This window comes from Varroa destructor, unplaced genomic scaffold (assembly GCF_002443255.2).
Source record: "Varroa destructor unplaced genomic scaffold, Vdes_3.0 BEIS01000002.1, whole genome shotgun sequence".
Lineage (NCBI taxonomy): Eukaryota > Metazoa > Arthropoda > Arachnida > Mesostigmata > Varroidae > Varroa > Varroa destructor.
The window spans coordinates 51,316,387-51,338,629 of record NW_019211455.1 but is presented as its reverse complement, the minus strand read 5'-3'; the positions used below and the strand labels follow the sequence as shown (position 1 = coordinate 51,338,629).

The 22,243-nt window shown below is 40.4% G+C and overlaps 1 protein-coding gene and 1 long non-coding RNA gene across 2 annotated transcripts; one reads left to right on the top strand and one right to left on the bottom strand.

Annotated features, from left to right (window-relative positions):
- Positions 1-732: 732 nt before the first annotated feature.
- Positions 733-20,464, bottom strand: LOC111243768 (transmembrane protease serine 9-like). Its single transcript, XM_086978569.1, has 6 exons — positions 19,809-20,464; positions 18,696-18,920; positions 17,828-18,165; positions 1,896-2,346; positions 1,387-1,617; positions 733-1,186 (listed from the first exon to the last, which is right to left on the bottom strand). Exons 1-6 carry the CDS (start codon positions 20,179-20,181, stop codon positions 852-854), a joined length of 1,953 nt encoding a protein of 650 aa, XP_086834695.1. The 5' UTR covers positions 20,182-20,464; the 3' UTR covers positions 733-851.
- LOC147757966 (uncharacterized) lies at positions 5,864-9,404 on the top strand. Its single transcript, XR_015322221.1, has 3 exons — positions 5,864-6,012; positions 7,374-7,508; positions 9,039-9,404. It is a non-coding gene; the product is annotated as an uncharacterized LOC147757966 (long non-coding RNA).
- Positions 20,465-22,243: the final 1,779 nt, after the last annotated feature.

Here is a 22,243-nt window from a genome sequence, read left to right as displayed (position 1 = left end):
ACTCAAACATATTGGTAAATCTTTCCATGCCCCTTTCCCTGTATCTGGTTATCAAAAAGACGGTAAAAGTTTTTGAGGTACGCAGGCGTACGTTAGAAGTCCTCGATGATCCTGGTGAAGAGCTGTTCTTGAGAAACTGACTACTAGTGACACCATATCAGTTTTTTTTAAACAGTTAAATATAGTCGTTTGTAAAATTTTATATTACTATCTAAATATGATGGCAGGTTATGCTGCACGAGGAAGCTACGAATGGAGTTCCAAAAGGTAATCTTCTGTGTTACCGTTGAGCGATTATTAATCGTAAGCCTTAATTGAGCATTTGTTGCTAATGGCCTTTTTTAATGTGACAGGTTCGTATAGCTGGTGTTGTACCCGATATATTCTTGCCAAGATGCGATCGTTCAATGGAAAAATTCGAAAATCATCATACGTCGAAATATAACAGATCGCACGCGTGCAATATCAGGTCCCTGCCGGACAGTGTTTTCTAATGCCGGATCAGACAAATCGTTCAACATGTACAATTCAGGCTAAAAACGCTTAAAAAACGAGAACTGCACCTAAACTTGAACGACCTAAGTTAGTCATGTGCTTCTGCGGCTTATGAGAAAATCAAGGTTTGAGGTTGACAAGTGAAAAGCGTCCTCTGGTTAACTTTGCTTTTCTGCGATAATAACAAGTTAATAACCAATGGCTATAATAGAAATATATGTAGGTGCATGAAATACGTTTGAAAGTCCGCCTGCTTCGATGGGCCTGTGTTTATTTCAAATTGATTCATATCTTTTGCCAAATTCTAAAATGAACGTAAGTTCCACATAAAAGTGGGCCCATTTACGTGTACACGTCTATTCGCGGCGCATCACATCCTGTACACCCTTGATCCAGTCAACCGCCTCGGTGGTACGGCTGAAGATAGTAGGGTACTTGATCGAACCGCAATAAATCCCGAAGCTACAAACACCAGCTAAATACCAATGTCCGTTGCGGATGCATTGAAGAGGGCCACCGGAATCGCCTCTGCAAGTTCCACTCCCTTCACCGCGTGTGGTGGCTACACACATTTGGCGGGAAGTTAGGTTAACAGGAACCATGAGATCCGACCAAGCGCTAGCACATCGACCCTGTGTTGGTACTTGAACCGGTAGCTTCTGAAGGATATCGGCCGTATGGCTGGAGTCCTCTGTCACAGAGAATCGTGCCGAAAGGAAATCACACATTTTTAAAAAAAATATATTACAAATATCATAATTGCGGTTGTTGGTTATTATTCATACACTATGTGATCATATTTTGTAAATCAAAAAGTGATTAGGTCATTTTAAAGAGAACTTTTAATTACGAAATTTATGATTGGAAGAAAGCTGTATAAACAGTACTTACTAGTGTCTAAAGTAAGTCCCCATCCAGAAACCATACAATCCATGTTGTCAAATACTTTTGAATCGCTTGCCATAGGCATACAAATGGGGGTAAGGTGTGAGTGGGTAGCCGCGAAGTCGAGAGGTTCTGGCAGCTGAATGAGCGCATAATCGTAATCTAGGCTATCAGCGTCAAACAAAGGATGCACGAAAACATGATGGCGGGGCACAACTTCTTGCACTGAAGCCAGTTCTGCACAAAATGATCAATATTATTCTTTTTCACTAGTAAGCATTGTATAACTGTATCACTAATTTTTGGTCATTTTCGTATCGGTAGGGCACTTGTAAGCTTCTTTTATATTTGTTGGTATATTATATTGACATTTATGGAGCTCTGCGTAGCTATTTATAATAAATAGAGGTTAGTTAGCTCTGTTGGTCACCAGTACAGCTATATATATACATAAATCGTATCCGTTATTTCTATGCGTCATGAAAGCGGCCAGTATTTGAAACCTTGAAGCTTACTTTCAAGACGGGTAATATTGTGGGCACCAAGCACGATCCGCGAAGGAACGCTACCGTTCACTTTCATTTCAAAGCAGTGGCCAGCCGTAAAGACCCAATCTTTGTCGATAATTGACCCACCACAATTATGGACCCATGAGCCAAACTTGTCTCTCTCTTGCAAGGAGATTTGCCACGGGAACTCTTGGGGAAATGCGTCATCCCCTTGCATAATGTAGTTTATTATCGGGAGTTTGGCTGGAACACCACATTCTATCTGTTGTACAAATGCGCAAGCGCCGGAAGTCGCAAGGAGCACAAAAGCCGCAACAATTATAGAGTTCATCGTGACTGTGGTTCTAAGTGGCTGCTCAGTGGCTTTTATATAGAGAAAGGGTAACCTTGGTTTGAAATCGAAACGCGACGCTTGGCATAGGAAAAGAGGGCAATCACCATCAGACGACTCGAAGTGCTGTGATGTTATCGCAAAGAACATGTTACCTATATAGTTTGATAGTGGATCTAATGGAGCCGTGTATGTATATTTGGTCTTGGGTTTAATGAATGTAACACTATAGCAATATATGACCACTATTGCAATTCAGTTAACAATGATTGTCTCATCGACAAGACAGGCACAGCGTAATACCCATTTCGTGCCTTTCTTGGACTACACACGAATTAACTATGACGTATTTCTGAAATTTGAAAACATGTTGATTCATAGCTTAAGTAAGCAACCGTTTATCGTTAGGTAACGTTCTTATCCATGTAACAAAAAAGCTTCATGGCTATTATACGGTGAAGATATATGGATAGAACTAATGGAGCTTTTAAGATTACCTATTTAGTCAAGCTTTTAATAAGTTCAGTGTCTGATGCAATTTATTGCAATAGCATTTTTCCGCTGTTGCCATTTCATCCGCGGGAGCTGCAAACTTTGTCGCCATCAAAAATGTCTACTTTCATATATAGAAAACATTTTCGATCTCTGCCTTCAGCTCAAGACCTACTTTTCCTCTGAATGTAGGTTTCTTTCCTTCGTATGATACATACAACTTGCCACTTTCGTGAGTGTTTTCAAAATACTTTAATAAAACGATACGTGTCTACTGTTCTAATAGCACACAGGCATCACTGGCTAGAGCGACAGGAGCCCTTAGGCGCCTTTTATAGTAGAGCACATAGAACCTTAGCATTTCGTGTCACATAAAGCAGTTATAGCTAATACGTTTCTAGCGGTTTTTTTTTAATCTACCTAAAATAGCTTCATTATTTATTATGCATATCTCAAGTATCGCTCGACATAGATATCAACGCGACTTTGAAAATTATCAATTAAAATTAGTAAAGTTTATAGTATACGTACTCGTAGAAAGAGCATTACGAGTCTAATCTATATATATATATATATATGGCAGTGCTCATATTTTGCTAGCGCTTTAGAGTTGGTTTAGAAAATAGTCTCAAACGTTTCAAAGTGTTCTATTATACGTATACTGTTTAGAAAACAGCTCAAGCCCGAAAAACCGCATTGAGAATTATGAGCGGATGGTGTATTATATCTGGTGAGCCTTTTGGTTTCAACTTTTCGAAATTACCATTCCATACTTTCAGGTATTGAAAAACCAATGCTGCAGACGTATAGTTAGACAGTTAACAATACCATAGGCTCGACGTAGTATCCATAACTTGATGAGCAATCCCTTCTCCGCTATAAATAAATAGAGACATGGTAAAACGCAATACAAAATGAATGCACAACAATTTTAGCTAAAGGAGCTATAGCTTTCCGAAATAAATGGCAATACAATATATAGATATAAATACACATGCAAATAGTTTTAACGTTCGAACTTACATACCTAAAAATGTGCCGTTATCTTGCTGCGTACGCGCCATGTTCGCGGCCTTTACATATTTTTCTACAGCAACATAGGTAAGAAAAAAAAACTAATTTATTTATAGCGTTTGTTTGTGACGCGGACGATGATCTTCCCGGATCCGCTTGATTATATTTAGTTTTCTAAGTTGTGAAGCACTGTGATGATTACCAAGTTCACAAATTTGTTACGGCCATAACTACCGTTCTCACTATCCCTAGGTCGAAATTTTTATTAGATCCTATTGAGGTTATTAATGTATTTTCTTTTCTAAATTAGAAACGCTGTATCACGTAATAGTAAAATTTGTAATTTGTCGTAGACAACGAAACTGTCACATATGTTTAATTATAACCCAGCTAGGATTCGTCAAGAAAATACAATGTTTCGCATTATAAATAGAGAAGTTCGAAGGATACGGTACCCGTAGAATACTGCAACATTTTTCTCGCTACTTAGGTGGCGCCACAGGGGCACTTAAGAGGCGAAGCTAAAAGCATTTTATAGTGAATAAATTCAGATAATATTGAAGATAGTTACCTGCACTTCGCTGCGAGGTATCTACAGCAGAACAACTCGATGGTACCGTAACGGACAAGGCGTGACAAAATGATGCTAGGCTAATTCATTGTTCACCAGCTGAATTCGGTACGAAGATTTCAGCAAGTAGGTCGACATATACCAGAAGAGCTTTTGAAGCTTCCCTACAATTCTTTCAAATCCATCCCGAATATCTGGTGTTCAACGTTGGCAGAAATGATCAGTCTTGGCCAGTTTGAGTTAATCTAAGCCGTAACGCCGCACTTCCTAATAGCTGTTCCCTACAAGGGTTGTTTAAATAGACTAAGCCTTTTAAAACCGCTACAATATTTATGGTAAACAATGGGCAAGCTTCGAAAGGAATGGCACTATGGTAATTTTCAACAACTTCTGGAAGTTTTTGAGCCAATACTATGTTGAAGTTATAATAAGATCAAGCCAGAGAAATAAAATTGGGTACTGCTGAGCAGGGCATAGCTACGATCACATTTATAAATTTGAATACGAGATATAAATACACGCTCTATATTTTCGATTTTATCAACATATTTCTGCAAGGGCTCTGATATCGTCTAGCATTGGTGCCTCCTCAAAGGTTTTTCATCGTTTGTTACACGATCGGAACCACTTTGATTGTATTATACCTAAAAAGAAAGGCGTAATCTTTATGACAGAATGAGACCGACTTTGTGCTTTTTTTACATTGGGATATCGTGGATCGGAATAAATTAGTTATCGTCTTAATTGATAATAAAAAGCGAAAACGATTAGTGCTGTCTTAAATTAGGGGCTATTTCTTGCCTGTAGGCTTGTATGGTCAGTTCTTAATGCAATGTCTATCTTGTAGCTCTAGAGGGTAGCCGTGAGGTGTCACGGCAGCAGAACCTCCATTACTCGATCTTATTAAGATCTTTTCAAAAATCAGGCAAATCGTGATGCCGGAGATGATTTAATAAGTAAATTAGAACCTATTGCTCCGGAAAACAGATTCTGTATTTATACGTAACCATATAGTAATGTCAACGAGTTGCTAAACCATTTAGGTGACACATTAACATATGGCGAAGCTGACGCTACCTCTGCAATCATACGACGTGTGTGGGTGCTAAAAATGTGTAAAGACCAAGAGCAACTATACAGACCCATCACTTTCCCAGATAACTACAGCCTTTAAACTTAGCTGATGCGTGCTACGACGCTCTATATATATATATATATATATATATATATATATATATATCTATTGGCACCAGCATCCCTTCTATTGCTTTTTAGCAAAGATATCTTAAATTGCTTTATATATTCGGCAATTCAAGTCCTTCTACACAACGGGTAACATGCTCTTCTGTGCTTTGCAAGGTCCACGGGTGGTATTCTCAGCGATCCGATTAAAGTAATCGACTCATCCAAGCACTGTCGTGACGTAGAGGTACGTTACTGGGTGCGCCGCACTAGAGAGCGAAATTGGCCGGTACCGGCCAGAATCCACTGACCAGAAGTATTATAGGGAACTCTCCAAATTGATTCCGCACGGATTTTTACCTACGCTTCAAAGTGCGGCAATACAAAGTTGCTAAGCTGTCAATGTTACCTTCTCGTCGAGATGGGACGTGGTACCACCACACCTGTAAAACCGTTTCCTTCTGAACCTATTCATGAATTGGTGGCTAACATAAACAGTTTTGTTTCTTAGGCAGCACAGATTCCTGAGCAATGTAAGTATTTTGAAGAGCATCATTTGTTCAGTCAGCGTGTTCAGTTTCAAAAATAAGTAAATTGAAAAGGGCAGCCACATTCAGCTACTGATTAATGCGTAATTTATCATATTATACTGTTCCATGGATAGCTGGGATGTGTTCGGTTTGAATTAGATCTACCATAACTTTTTCTAAGTGACCACAAGTTTGTTTGGTATATTTAAGAAATTGATCTTATTCTATCAGGTGGCATCCGCAATTTATTGCAACTGCCATTGCCAATATTATGTTCAACATGCTCTTTAATTTGGGCTAGGCAAAAGCTGTCACCTTTTTGTACGGCATTCAGTCCATTCGAGCCAGTAAAGGCTTATTCTTCTAATCGATCAGCAAGGGCTAGGAGTCCAGCATCATACAATACATCACTCAGGAGCGTAATGAGGTTTTGTATGAACAAGGTGACACTTCTCTGGATACTTGTTGCTGAACTGCTTTTTATATTCAGTGCTTCTGTCCTTGGATCGAGGTTTCATGTTTTACGTTCGGTATCGCCGTTAGGCATCCCATCAGATGGCTGCCTCCCAGCACGAAACGTTGTGCGTCTAGACTCGGATTCCGTCCTAGACTCAACGTGTCCCTGAGATTAGCACGCACATACGTTGAGCACTAAGCTGTCGCTTTCTTAAGTCTAGTTCAATTTTGCATAACCATAGCATAATGCCAATGGTAATACACAGCGGTAAATGCTACCTAGGTTGCACCTAAGAAAACTACGGTTGTGCAATACCTAGCCTCAACTAGCTAGAGCTTCCTCAAAGCATAACTCGTACTATATATACCATGTTGTTCAGATGTTTTTTTTCAGCTAAATGGTCACATTTGACGTAGGCTTCTTCATGTTCAACACTGTGTACTACATTTTCAACATGTATAGATTCCCCCCAGATCCCGAGGTATTTATGACTGTCTGTCGTAACCCCCCATCTAGTTGTCGTGTGCTCCATGTTGCCCGAAGTATGTTGACCGACCTATCTTTGGCATGCAGATGGGCATAAGGTGCGATTGGGTTCCAGCAACGCAAAGTAGCAGCCAAAGCCAGATTAGAACAAAATCGTAATTCAAATGAATTGTGAAACTTTAGCCGCATGGACATGTTACCAAATGCAATTATCTGTGACGAAACGCTCTCTGTCACTACAAATACAAATGATATGTTAGACTTTTTGCTAAAGTCCTTGTTCTAGATTAAACAGTAAAGATATGCTACTATTTTGATCGAATCTTGCTTCTTAAGTATGATACTTTATTTTCCGCTAATACTATCTATGATGAAATAATGATTAAAACCGTGAGGTGTCTATGGCGTATTTGTACTTTAGGGGGACAGAGCATCGATCGTCAACAGTACTATCAATTGCACATAGGGCTTATGGTGGCGGTTATTATTGGACATTTTGTCGTCTCCCGTTGGAAGGAAGCGCCAATTGAAGGCTCGATCCAAACGTCTGTCTCAAGTAAGTGTTTTTTGCCCACAGCATCGAATAATTAGTAAGTAAGGTGGGCAGTTATAACTAAGCATCCACTCAGCAAAGTAGAGTCAGATAAGCAAAGTCTATAAAGGATCCTTGTCGACACAATAGTGTAAAAAAAGGAAAAAACACCTACATACATAAACTTCGATTGAGATTGCTATACTACTAAAAAAAAAAAATACGAATGTTTGATGTTGTAACGAAGATTCCCTAGATATATAATCAGTCAGCTCACATTTATGATAATAGGAAATAGCGTCCTCTTAGAAAGTATAAACGGCTAACTCTTGTGTCGAGTTATGAGAGTGCCTGTGGAAGAAGCAATATGCTGATCTCCTACTATACACCGTAGACTAATAAAACATAGTATTCTTCAATCAACGACACCTCCCAGGCCAAGATACGACAATAGCAACACTGCGTTTAAGGTCACGCTTGTTTCGATCTAATGCAAAATCTCGCGTAAAAATTTCCATCAGCGATGCATCCAATTCGAATGGTCATTATAGACATACGGGGAACCTTTGACAAATGATGCCTCGCTTCTCTAAAAATGTAAAGTCTCCGAGAACCCATAGTTCTGATTCAATCTGAATGCGTGTGTGTTCCTATACGCATAATTAACATACAATATGTGGGGATGTACATCGGGGTAGAGCGGCAGGCTGTCAATAGAGATAAAGCTGAATAACCTGCGCCAGGTTGCCAGCTCGCTACTCATCTGGCGCCAAGATAGCAGTGAATAATGATTAATATCTAAAAAATATATACAGATGGTAAAGTTCAGGAACACCGTAGGATTATAGCGGAAAGACGCCAGAAAAACGCGTTAAAATTTAGGCGGAAAATAAAGCAAGCCTTTAGGACAAAGGTACATGCCACACAGGATGACTTTAGCAACACGCAGAAGCCTCAACTGAAGGCAACAAAGCAACGATTCATGTTGCAAGTCGTCCCAACTGTGACAACGCTTTAATAGAATAGTAAAATAGTTTGAGATTGACCCTATTATAATGTGAACTTTTCCAAGAACAAAATTTAATAGCGAATCAGCGATAATATATAAGACGCAGCTAGGGGGGCGAGACGCTCTTTGTCAGTAGTCAGGGAATTCCAAGAAGACGTGTGGAGACATATGGTAAATATTATATTGCAACATATACTGCTTACTAATCGTAAATCCAAGCTGATCAATCGTAAGCAATCTAGAATTTTCGAAAAGCAACCTATTGTTATTGCTATGCTAATTTATTGATGATATTATAAAATGTTATTATTGTTATTAATCATGATAATTTATGTGATCTCATACGAGCTTGGTCAATCAATTGGACATTCCTTAAAAATTTCCAGCTCACGCTGGGACCCATGAGACTCATGGCCCTACGTGCATATCTATATTGAATGAAGTTACCTAATTACTTACCATATCGCACATCGCTCAACTTAGCGGTACGTAATTGTCTAAGCTGACATTCGGAATAATGCCCCTCAACCCCCTTTTCTTTCAAGTAACGCTTAGCGCCTCAAGCATAACCGGACGTAAAGTACGCAAGGACGTATCAGTTGACATGCCGTTGCATTTTGTCAAAACCCATTGAAGACGCCGATCTTTGCAAGATCGATTCTGGAAGCCCTCTGCAGAGCGAGCGTTTAGAACGCTGTGTTCTTACTGGAATCAGCCATTAGATGAGGGAGTTACCCCCCGGCTGTAATTAAACAACTGAGCCATCTCGGACAGTAAATCTTCATTAAGAAATAGGTTAAGACGAATTCAGCTCTTTTTATCGAAGAAATGAAGTATCGTTTATTTACATCATATAGTAAAGTAAGGATCAAACCCTAATTAGATTCCACTGAGTAGCGTTACAATACGACCGTAGTTATTAAGCATTACTTTTTCGTATCACTGTAAGATTACTTTAGTGTTATTTTATTACCAAAGGGCATTCGACAACGATCATAATCCTTTAGTTAACGCCGAAATGCCCTTCATCTTCAGCGCCGATTAGGTGACGGCAGCCTACTGAATATATGCATGTAGCTGCTTCCAATAATACGCATTCTTTTTACGACAATTTTCCATAGGTCAAAAAATGTTTGCCAATAATTCTATACAACCACTGCCAACCGGTCGAAGCAGGTTGACGCTGGGGGGTGTGGGAGAAGGAGAATATGATTATGTTTACTTAGAAGCTGATTAATTTTTAGATTATACTTCTAAACACTAGCGCATAAAGTGCACGAGAAAACTGAAATCAGAGAAAGGTTATATATGTATACCTACTAATATAAAGGAGACAACGTTGGTCCTACGACTTGCCTAGCAACCTGAACGTAGGTGATTCGTATTATAAAAAAATCTATTGATTTCCTAGAAGTCTGCGTGCCTATGCACCGGGTTACTTGCGCGCTTGTCCAATGATCGGCAGTTGAGGGCGGACTCCAATGGTCGGAGACCCTGCAACGTATTGCACAAGATGGAGTCCGAATAAAGACAATCCTGGATCCTGGATGTCCTATCCAATGTAGGCTCTTAGAGCACTCTGCCTTGAAACCAATGAACAAAACTGAACAAGGCCGAGCTTCCGAAAACGCTTTCGGACCAAGTGCATGATTAGAAAGTCATTTTTTGCAACAAACCATCGTAAATGAATAAATAATAAAATAAATAATATTTTAAATATTAATAATTGTATCTTTTCTAGGAGCTCGTCGTACTCATTTGTCTTAGCTTAAGTCCCAGGTTTAAGGCAAAGTTCGCATTACAGCTATCGTCAGTTAGAGACGATATGTTGTTAATAACTTCAATACTTCTAAATGAACAAGTTACATGGACGGTGGAGTTCGCGATTGATTTCGTTGCTGTTTACTAGGCGCTGCCGGAAGTGAACTACAGCAGTGTAACGGGGCTTTCAGTAAATACGAAAGCGTATGGGCAGATTTTTGGCGCTGTCGGAACCAATTATCTAGTTCCCTTGCCAGGCGTCGTTGCATAAGGCTAGCAATTGTGCCTGCCGGTTGTTTCACATAAGCCATAAACTAGAAGTGGATCGTTGCAACATCAGTTTGAGTGGAAAAGCTTGCTATACGCTCCGCCGTCGGACAGAATCATTCTTGGTGAATCTAACGTCATCTGCCGTCACACGACCCTGTGCGAGGCACTCTTTTTATTCAAGGAGGCTACACGATATATGCTGTGCGCTGTGTGTCCAGGGATGACCATTTCCGCTATCGTGCAGGTATGTTCGTCCAGCAGTGGCGTAAGGTGCTGTGTAAATGAGTAACTTTCGAAAGACGTCATCCGTTCCATTGTCGGGATTTCCTAATTCCACGAATCGGACGTATTGAAATAGCAGAAATAAAAGCGTGTGAGCATGTGGTTACGGCTCTTATCACGTTGTTTGGGACGTAGTTCCATCGGGATGAATGTTGGTGTCGATGTGACAGCATTTGAATACGTGAACTTCAAATAGAAGTTATGCTAACGATCAATCTGGACCGGTGTAGTGTTAAACGAAAACAGTGTTGATTTGAACTAGTAGATTTCATTTAATAGAAATAGCCACAGGTATACAAAGCTATTTTCGGTCATGCGTTCATCACCTAGCAGTCATAAATGTTAAGCTGTCGAGCGTTGTCAATAAATAGATGCTGAGCAAACGAACGAGGGGGCAATTAGCAATACGTAGCTAATTATTCAGTAACTGGCAGCGTCGTAAGCGGACGCAGTGGCAATGGGCAGATCGGCCCGTACTCCGTCTCGAATGGGCGAAGGTGCCACGACTCCGTGCAAGCTATTGAGCTGATTACAATGCCTGTAAAAAAAAAAAAGATACTTTCAAAATTGCTCTATTCCAGAGTGAAACAGGTTTATCAGGCACGTCAGGATGTGGCCACCGTTACATTACAGAATACAATTTATAATATTATATTTATAAGGTTACAAATGATCTCGTACGAAGTCATCCTTGATCCAGATTGCTGGTTTTTTTTTCTTTGTTTCCGAGAACTTTTCCAGTTTCTAGAATTACGAGCTCTAACACAATGTTTCGAGTGTCATTAACGACGACGACGACAACAACAGGAAAACAACAACATCTATTTCGTCACTCTCTCCGTCCAGCTGCTAACACTTTAGAAATGAGTAGCTGGCCATTTCTGGAACCGTCTCAATGACGAAGTCGTTATAACTGTTATTGTTATCCTAGCAACTAGTAATGTTTCAGTGGAAACAGGTTCCTGATGAAGGGTGAGCTATGATAACAAAAGGCACATACGTTGTACTAGTACGAGCCGATGAGCAGGGATCACTATTGGCATTGCCATTACGATACTCAATAGATTGTCACGTCTTTCCAGCAGAGTAGGGAGAATGTGGCAACAACTATTGTACATAGACATTACAATGTGGCCATGATTCTGAATCTCTCTATTGGGCTAATATATTCTCGTTAGATACAAATCATCGCTCCATCCGAGCCGTTAGCTCGTAATATGTTTTCTATTTGATACTGTTTGTTTGGCGCGTATGTCCTATGTAAGGCGCGTATGTAAAGCTTAAATGTCCTATAGTTTTTTCGGTTCCTTTGGTGCACTGTAGCGAGAGGGACTATTGCCTGCTCGTCATGACCATGCTCAGACTTGATAAGCTGGCAGATACACCGTCGCTACTTATATATCATAGCTAATGGCTACTTAATCATAAATTACTCGAATTATCTGCAAATGTTAGAGAGAGAGAGAGAGAGAGAGAGAGAGAGAGAGAGTACGCTTTCGGCAAGTTGCCAGGGCCGAGCGGAAATTTGAATTCGTAGAATTTGCCTGCATAATAACTTATGGAAGGCAGCGTAAATATTAGACCCACGAAGCAGAGCGCGAACAGGTGCCTCACGCTAATCGACTTTACGGTTCTTGAGTAGAATGCTCTCGTTATAATAATAGTACGGTTTGAAGTCCATTCATCTTTTCCTGATTCATTAGCTGTTTGAGTATGGACTCAGATCATTTAAACTAACATCTTAGTATTTTCGTCATCGCTCATAGTTTATGTAACGTATATGACGTTCCGATAATATTCTCTTTAACTTCTTGAATTAAACCTCGTTGAGGTATCCTAAGGTACGTTTGTTGTCTGCTTGAATGCGCGTCAAAGCTAGCTTTCACCTCTGCATTTATCCACCCATTAGCACTCTCTCTGTGACTGCCGCCACACACGCGGCCTAAGCCATTATTATGTATATATATATATATATATATATATTTACAAACAAAAAACGAAGAGGAAGAATTGTTCCAGCTACAAATGCGTTTAATCATCGTGTTGGAACTTGCTTGCCGCTGGTGGCAACACCAGTCATCCGTATTCTAGCCAGTACTAGCTAGTACTGCGTTTAGGGATACTGATACAAGGCAAGGGTGATTGCCGGATGATGATTTTACCCCCCAGGATTGCGAGTGAATCGTGTCGACATTTGGAAATAAGGCAGAATGCAAATGCGAGCTTTGCATTCAGCGTCCGAAACATGCTCGCGCTCATGGCAAATGACAAATAGAGATATTTTACTTAATCCGTCCGTAAAAAGTAATCTACTTTAAGCAGATCACTGGAGACACGTCAATGATCTGTCCGATATGTGTGTACACCCTTTGTGTGGCTGACCGAATTGGCCTCGACTCATCTCATTGATTTAGTAAGTGACATCTGCGTTCGTCCGATGGGGAATCGCAACCCTTTCTGCATACGAACACGCGTCATCTACCTGGATAAACTCCGCTACCAACTACTTCTCTCGAAAACTTTCGACCATTATGTCCGGCACCGCTGTTAGACATTCTAGCAGACGACTGGATCTTTCCAGCATGAAACGAAATGTATCCACGTTTCGAATCGAACGTTGGCATAGACTACGTACTGAGAGCAATAGTTCAACTTGAAAAGAGCTTTAGAGTGAACTCAATGCCCATGGGGGTGCAACTATAAGATGCTGGACGTAAATGGAGTTGTTCCTGAATCATAAAAGAAACTTGTTTAGTAAAAAAAAAAAAAAAAAAAAAAAAGCTATTATATTTCATCTATTTGTTATCTATATTTATTTTATTTGTTTGTGTCCATTGACAATCTAATACATTTGTGCAATAACGAATATATCGTTAATTTCAATTTCTTTATAAGTATATTTGACTGTTCAAGTTATTAGGAACTCTATGGGATCTATTAGGTCTTCAAAAGTTACTAGTGCTAGTGCAACGGTTATGCTCGTGTTTATCTGAACTATAGTAGTAACTCACCTCAAATAAAGAGTTCCCCTGCATCGCAACAAGGGGTGCTGTGAAGCTTTTTGCAATGTGTGCTTTTTCAGACGTTACACTCAAGTAGGAAACCTTCAGAGGACACGGTAGGATTACAGATGCTTAATAGTTTCTTGCTAGCTGCCAGCAGTAATTAGGCGATAGCAACGCAGCAACATAGATGACTTAAATCAAAGTAGCGTATCTCGTCATGTTCTAATACTTGCTGAAAAGAATTATATCTTTCTATTCTATCCTAGGTTATTGAATCGGTACTTTCAACTCTAGCTTCAGTTGATTCAGGCTTTCCTGCGTGACATCAGTAACGCCAAACTGTCATAGCATTGTTTCGGCCCGTTGAATCATACGTCGATCTAGGAAATTTTACAAAAGCCAATAGATGCTTGTCGTATGCATGACCGATTTTGCCTTTCCACGTTAACAGGATAGATTTAAAAAGGTGTTTATGTTTTATTGTAGATCTCGACAGTGGTCTAACGGGAATGACGGGCACGATGTGACGTACAGCAACCCACTGACGCAAATACGAGTTGGCTTTAAAAATGCTTGACGATCTCGTTTAATGCCTAAGTCTTATGATGCAAGTACTATTCAAATCCCTTTTAGGCGCTGATTGGAAACTTTAGTTCATGCTAGACAAAGGTGTCTATCGGATGCCCGCGGTAAGGGCGGGAGCAATCTCGAAAATCTCGAGTTTTTTGTTTTCATAAAAATGAATCCAGATTAAATATGTTTACAGTTACCATAACCATCATAAGGTCTTATATTGTTAATCCGTTATAATTAATCAATTCGCTAATTTGATTAATTTAGCTAATTAACTACTTGCTTTGTTAATAGTACGACGTTGCTCGTAACGTCAATTATAATAATTATATATATTATAAATAATTTATAATATTTCAATTACTTATTAGAAGCGTGATGGACTTTTGTTGAAAAAAAATTAGCTATATTAGGGCATCGTGTATTTATTTTGTTGCATGTCTCACATGGACAACGGTAATTTCATAGAATCAGCTGAAATATATTTTCTCAGCCATCATGAAACTTCCATGGTAAGTTTTTGCTATTACTAGAGATTTCGACGGCTTACAAGTTGCCGATACAAATTTTAACAAGAACTTCCTCTACTTAGCTCTGTTCTGTCTGAGATAATGCCGATAGTTCTCTTGAAAGCTGTTCACGTTACCCGAAAAAATCGGTGTCCTTAAAATTCAAGTTATCTAGTAGTTATCTAGTCGGATTTAGTCGGCGTTCATCCGATAAGGTATAGAGTTGATACTGACGCAGTGAAACTATGAAAAACGTCATCTGATTGCTGTTTCCAGTACTGCTGTTGAATATTTCAAGGCATTTTACAACCGTGCGTTTCGCAGTTGTCACAGAATCTGAGCGTCAACTCTTCGCGGCAAGCTCTTCGGTCTTCTCGCCGATGAGCGGACTCCAAAAATATACTTGGCGCTATAAATTACAGTCTCTTTACTGGAAAAAAAACTAATTATAGATTCAGAAAAATACTAGAGGAAGAAGTGATTGAGATCACTGTGGCTTGCTACGGTACTTCCACGTTGACTTTAAATTCGGACGGGGCCCTGTCATTGAGATTCCTAGGTGAAGAATTGACCTAGGATTCGAGCGATACGCTAGGCCCTTGTCGAGATCTCGCGTTCATGGACACGCATTATTACCACCACGTCTTGTCAATCGCGGGAGGCCGCGCAAATGAACGAGTTTACGATTGAGCTCATTGAAAACGATAAAGAAGAGCTATAAGAAAATCAACCGATCTTATCCAAAGGTATTTGCGCGCTTGTCAAAATTTAAACCTCGGACAAAAGATTCTGAGTCGTGACCATTTTTATAACGTGAAATAGCATTGCTACTGTGCTTTCGGTATACATGGAGCAGCATGGAATCACGATCCAACAAATACGACCCAATGTTCTACTTCGAGGAGATAGATGAACTCGAATGCTCTAAACAATACTGAAACGTATATAAAGAGGCTTTGCGAAAAGCTGCTCACCAAAGGGCAGCTGTCACCGAAGGGCTTTTAAACTCCTTAAAATAACTAAAAATGGATCTTCCCTATCATTGGACATCTCAGCTCCGCCGCGATGTAGTACGCGTACCCATACAAAGCTGCTTCAACCAGTAGCCTTTATTCCTACTTCTGATAAGAGATTTCCAATATCCTTTCCTTGGAGGCCCACCGATACGGCAAAGGACCGGTTCAGAACTACGGATCTACCGAGGATACCGGTGTCGATTTCGTATTGTGTCAATGAACAACCGTCCGCATACCTGGGCACTGTCTCACAAAGAAGCACTGGGAAGCGCGAAAAACTACAAGGACATTCATACACCTTTTCGGAAAACTAGGCGTGAAGATAGAAGGGAGGAAGCAGCCCCAAGCGACTGTCCTTCCTGAAGCTGGCGTCAGAAAAAATGAAGCTAACATTGATGCTTTCAATGCAAATGGTAGTTTAAATATAATACTTGCAAAGAATTACTCCTCTGTCAAACATGTCGACTCTTGAGCATGGGAGAACATTCACTATTGCTAGCTACCTTTCCAGGAAACTTTCGAGCTCAAAGTTTGCAGAAACGACGAATATTCTCCTAATTATACATCTATATTTCAAAAACGAGAAGATCATTCCTTAACGCGTAGACAGTTAATTAGCACCCTCCAAGTATATATACATAGTGGTAGTAGTAGTAGTAGTAGTACTTAAGCTTAGGCAAGTAACGACGAAGAGATTTGCCTCTCAGGAACATTGTTTCTAATAAATGTAATAAACGACGGACGACCCATCGGTCTTCACACTAAAAGAAAATCTCAGGTTATGCCCTTTATGTTGGTGTATCTATGCTGATGCCCACGTGCTGATGTAATGACGCCGACTCGCAGTGCTTCATCTAGCTACCGCTCCTCTGAGCGGGCGAAATCGGAACGTTCAACTCGACCGTGTACTGCTGAATGACTCTTTAGATAGTATTTTCTTCCGTTGCTATTGTGCCGATAAGAAATCGGTGACCATCTAATTGACGGCAAAGAAACAGCGACGGCATTAGATGCGGCCAAGTTTACGTAATGAAGCGCTCACTACGGCCTCGTTGGACATTAGCTCGCCGATTACTTCTTGAAACAGCGCGACCTGTACCCATGTATTGCTATGCTCAAGACGATTGTTTATCGTTTGCCAAAATCTTCAGCTATGATTTTTCAATACAAGCTGGGATATCTTCAATTAGTCTCTGAACAGTCCTTCTTTTTTTTTTTTTTTTTTGTTTTTTGTTTTTCTACAAAAACTACTTCTTGTAAAGTTTGGCTATTTTCTTAGCTTGTTTAAAATAACGAAGCGGCAACAGCAGATTAAACTCGAAACCTAACGATTGCACGGTAGACATCCCACCTACCCGTCTGCTGCTGCATAAACTTCTACTTGTAACATTAACAGTTGTGTTTAAAAAGTTCTTTATTATCTAAATTGACTAGTGGTTTTTTTTTTTTTTTTTTTTTTGTATGCAGCTGTTATTAGAACCAATTGTAACCCTTTCCTTGAAATGAGATCGAGGAGAGACTCGAACGAAAACACAGGGAGCTTTTGTTCCGGCAGTGGCATATCCAGTTTGCTTATTGTAATAACTACAGTTTTAAGTTTCCTGGATCCCCTGGAAAATCCCCCATTAAATACGAAAAAGTGATCTTACCTGCGCCAAACAGACACTTATATAATTTTTTTTGAAACTATCTCGATAACTTCCACGACATCAGTGCTTATATACAGATGTTATTTTTATTATCTTAATACTGTTGCTTTCCCATCAGAATTATTATAATTCAGTTTTCGCCTCATGTACACTACATAGCCAAGCCAGAGAAGGCAAAATGGATGACATTGCAAAAAAAAAGTGGTCTGACTCTATTGGTTAGCCTAGTTCGTCCGTAATTGGCCAAGCACATGTTTGTATCCTTAGTTTCGCGTCCTAATGGCCTTCACGCGCTCGATCCAATCAAGCACTTCAGTAATGCGCGCATAAATGGTGAGACACCCCTCCGTGCCATAATAGCGTGCAAAGCTCTTCGCCCCGGCGAGAACGTAACGATCTGAAAGCTTGCATTGAAGGGGGCTTCCGGAATCACTACCGCAGAGGCCGGATTTTTCAGTTTCCTTGGATAGCGTGCAAATTTGACGCGGGGTTAGACTCTGGACGCCGTCGTTAGAGCTATTGTGTTTCCTCGCAAGGACGCACTCTCCTATCTGTGGAACATGCACTGCTAGTTTCTGGGAAACATTTCGTTGGCCTTGAATGTTAGCTGAAAAATGTAAGGCGGCAAGTATTAAGAAGGTTCGTCATCAAAACGACCAGCGAAACATAACGGAACCAATTTATTTAACTTTCATTTGCTTGCACTGATTTTACCCTATTATCATTACAGATCACAAATATTTCCGCTCTTATAGCTGAATCGAGTGCTACACTGGCATTATATTAATGGTGAACCCATAAGCTTGGGAAAAACATGTAGAACATTACCGTGCAACGCCTTAAGCCTCATGTGTGCATGTTATAAAATTAAGATGGCATCATCAGAATCTCCACATACGTGCCTTATGCCGATTCAGTTGGAGTATTTCTAAAGCATGTCACTGCGAAAGAAACAATCTCGCGGACGCCTTATTTTCTGTAGTCTAAGACGTTGTTAGACGTAAATAGGCGAGTCGTCTCTTTCGTTACGAAACCTATCTATTTAACACTTATCATGAACGCTTGCGTTTTTCATACAGAAATTTAATTTCTTGTGTGTCTAATGGCTTCATTGTAGAATTGTTTTGGAATACGTACAGCTGTTCTTGATCAAATCCCATGCGGAGGTTAGACAATCCATGCCTTCGAACCTTTGACCAGCCTTGGGCAAGCAGATAGGTCGAAGGTGCCTGTAGGTGCCAGAGAAGTTAAGCGGGTTTGGAAACTGGATCAGCGCATAGTCGTAATCGAAAAGCTGCAGATTCCAGAGGGGATGAATGACCAAGTCGCGACTGCGCACAAGATCCTGAATAGACGCTAGCGCTGCGACACATAGTCAAACTCTTTAATCATACTATCCAGATCATAAGGTCCAATGGTTATTGATATTGTTTCTATCACTAGAAATATCAATGTAGATTTACGTCATTTAGCTAATGGGTTCAAGGTCTTGACTTTGAACGCGAGAAAATAATGTTCATACGGTGTTATCTACGTCGCCAGAAAAATAATCGTTTGGCTGTCACCGAAATTGCTGTAAGAGGCCACTTAGATCAACTTCTAAGTAGACGGTCCTTGAATCCGTCCGAGGATATTACCTAATAAATAGCCGTATTAAATCTATGGATTCTTGTACCTGTGACACAACCGGCTGCTTCGAGCCACAAAAATGCAAATTTTTATCGATAGCCTTAACACACATTAAAGTCAAAGATATCTCAAACTTGTAAGCTTAATTTGGCTAAAGACGAGTAGTCTGAAGAAGGACACAGAATATAACAATCCTAGGTGGCCTTTTTGCAAAAACATTTTTTTTTAATATTAAGCAAATGCTTTTTCAATTCCTTCTAACTAACTTGGCGCGTAAAGACTTTCGGATGTCCTCTTATTTAGTGATGCAATACTTTGTTGAGCTTAAACAAGGTCGGGCTTCTAAAAGTCATGTTCCAAACCGATCTATAAAATAGCATAGAATGTTAAACTGGGCAATCAAAGAAAAAAGGTACTTCTAAAATATACAATAATAATTTAAGAAATATAAGGTTGCTAAAAAAAAAAATGGTTTAAACCTGCGTATGCGTAGGTAGAGACCGCTAAAACCCAAGAGATCATAATGGCAAGGAACAGACAAGGCCAGTAATCGATTTATTCGACCCAACTTATAATTTGGCAGGATACCTAACACGTATTAATTAGGACAAATTTGTTTACCAATGGTAGTAGGACCAAGATTATATAAGGTTTTAGCAAACGTATGCTTTTCGCTACTCATATTGTGGGCGCCGACCACGACTCGTAAATTTCCATTGACGATCCTCTTATCAAGACAGTGAGCCGTCGTAAATATCCAGTTCTTGTCAACGATTGATCCACTGCAAAGGTGCTCCCAACGATTCGCAGTTATATTAAATAACTGCAATGATATCTGCCACGGGAACTGTAAGGCGTTGACGTCATCTCCGTCGATAATTGTGTTCGTCGCAGGACCTAAAACACCGCACTCGGGCTCCAGCTGGCCAAAGGCACCGTTAAACGCGAGAGCCAGCAAAATTGGCAATGTAACGATCATAAACGACCTCATCATCACACTTGTCGTGACTCAATGCACAGAAAAGGGATATAGTTTTCAAGCACTTCTTGCATTGATTCGAAGCGTAAATCGAACGTGGCCTTGGTGGAAACAACTTAAGGAGCCGAGCAGCCAACAAGTGGCACGGTGAGATAGCAAGGGAAAGTGCAATCAAACAGATTAGAAGAGCTTTAATGTCACCGGCTGAAAGATGTCCTACGTAGCGTTTTAGGAAGCGGACTTAAGTTGTGATACTATACGCCAGACCTTTGCCTTATTCGGCCAGCCTTTATACGACAGCGCGCAAAACATTTGTGAAGTGAGTACAAGCAAGTGTTCACTGATCGTGTTATGCTAAAGCTCAACGCTGCATTAGTTGCATTACGTTATTAAGCCATATGAGTCATTGTCATCCTACCATCTGGACACACTCTGCCCATCAAGAAGCTTAGTCAAGCTAGTGCGTTACGTAGGGGAGGGGGGGGTGGGGGGTTCGAGCCTCAGTACGAGCAACAGCTAAAGATTTCGATTATCTGAATGAAGACCTGGTTTCGGAAAGAAAAAAACAAATCGTTCCAGCTTCGATAAATACAGGCCACTTATCATGGGTGTTCAAGTTACCGAGTGGTCGCATTACACAAAATGGCAATGCGTCAGCACAGTAGCTAGCGAACGACAAGATCGTTTCGACGGCGTCGTACTGCTACACCCCCGAATACGACCCTCTGTAATCAGCGTACCTACACAGTGTCGTTCCTGATGCGCGTTGTCTCCAGAAACAAAATTTTTGGTAAATACGACGGTTTTAAAGCACGTGGTGGAATTTTTTAGTGACCGGCAAAAATGCCTATGGTACTCGGTCAAATGTGGTATAGCTTAGTACGGAGATGTAAAATTATGACCTATATGAGCTTCGCTTCAGGTTAAGGAAACCTATAGGGCTTTCGCCAGAAGGTCAAAGTATACGAATACGCTAAGTTACTCAATCATTTGGCTTTTCTTACTGTCACGCACGGCACGGGTTCACATTATTGATATGCAGTACGGCTTAGCTGAGCTGAAACAACAGCGCTCGCTAAGTTCTACTTGCCATAACCCTAACCGAAACAGACTTTGAACTTAGTGCATCTGCTATTGCCGAAGTGGACGTGACGAAAACGGCAGCCGGTGGCCGATATCCGCTTAATGAACAATTTCGAGATGACGTCGACTGGTATCGAACCAAGGCCAGACTCAAACCTGTATTTCGAGTGATTCGAAAGCGATAGTGTTCATACAAAGATCTATCTGTATAGAGAGATAGAACAAAGTTAAAGAAAACTTGATCTCCTAAATGAAAACAAGACGACTGCTGCCTTAATAATGGGATTGATTCATTGACAAGGACGAATTATGTACTCCTGAGACTGCATTAACCGAATAAGCCAGTCCAGGAGTTCAATGCTTAACGGGACGACTATGGGTAAGTAAAAATTTGTAAGGCGTAAGCCCACGCTAACTTTCAAGACGAACCTGTTGGCAAGTTGAATAGTTCAATAACATCGTAACCCTTTTGTACTCAATGTCTGCTTTCCTCTAAGTGCCCGGATATTCGACAACGGTAGCTGCTACCTGGCTTTTGTGAACGGACTGTTCAAAAGTCAAATAACCAAGATAGCTCTAGCATTTCCCCAGCACAGCCAAACAGAAGCAGAAATAGCACGTTCGTCCTATGCTTTGTATGCGTTAACCATTGACGGGTTCCCTACTCACTGTCAAGGATATGACCCAACGTCCTCTAAGGCGACGATGTATCTCGCTGTACGCTTATTCAACTGCTTTCAATAAACACTAGGACAAGAATCTAGTTAGAGGACACGCCTTCTTCTTTAGGAAAAAGCAGGACAAGCTCAGGATGTGTACGAAACGAGTAGTCCGACGGTAGTTAGTTTATCCGATCCGGAACCCTGTGCAGTCATGTGACAAAGTTCGAACCAGACGTATTTCTGCTATAACCTTTTATCGCGCTGCAAACTGCCCATATTCCTAGAATTCTAATAAACTTACCTTTCCTACAAGGACATAGTTACCTGTCTTG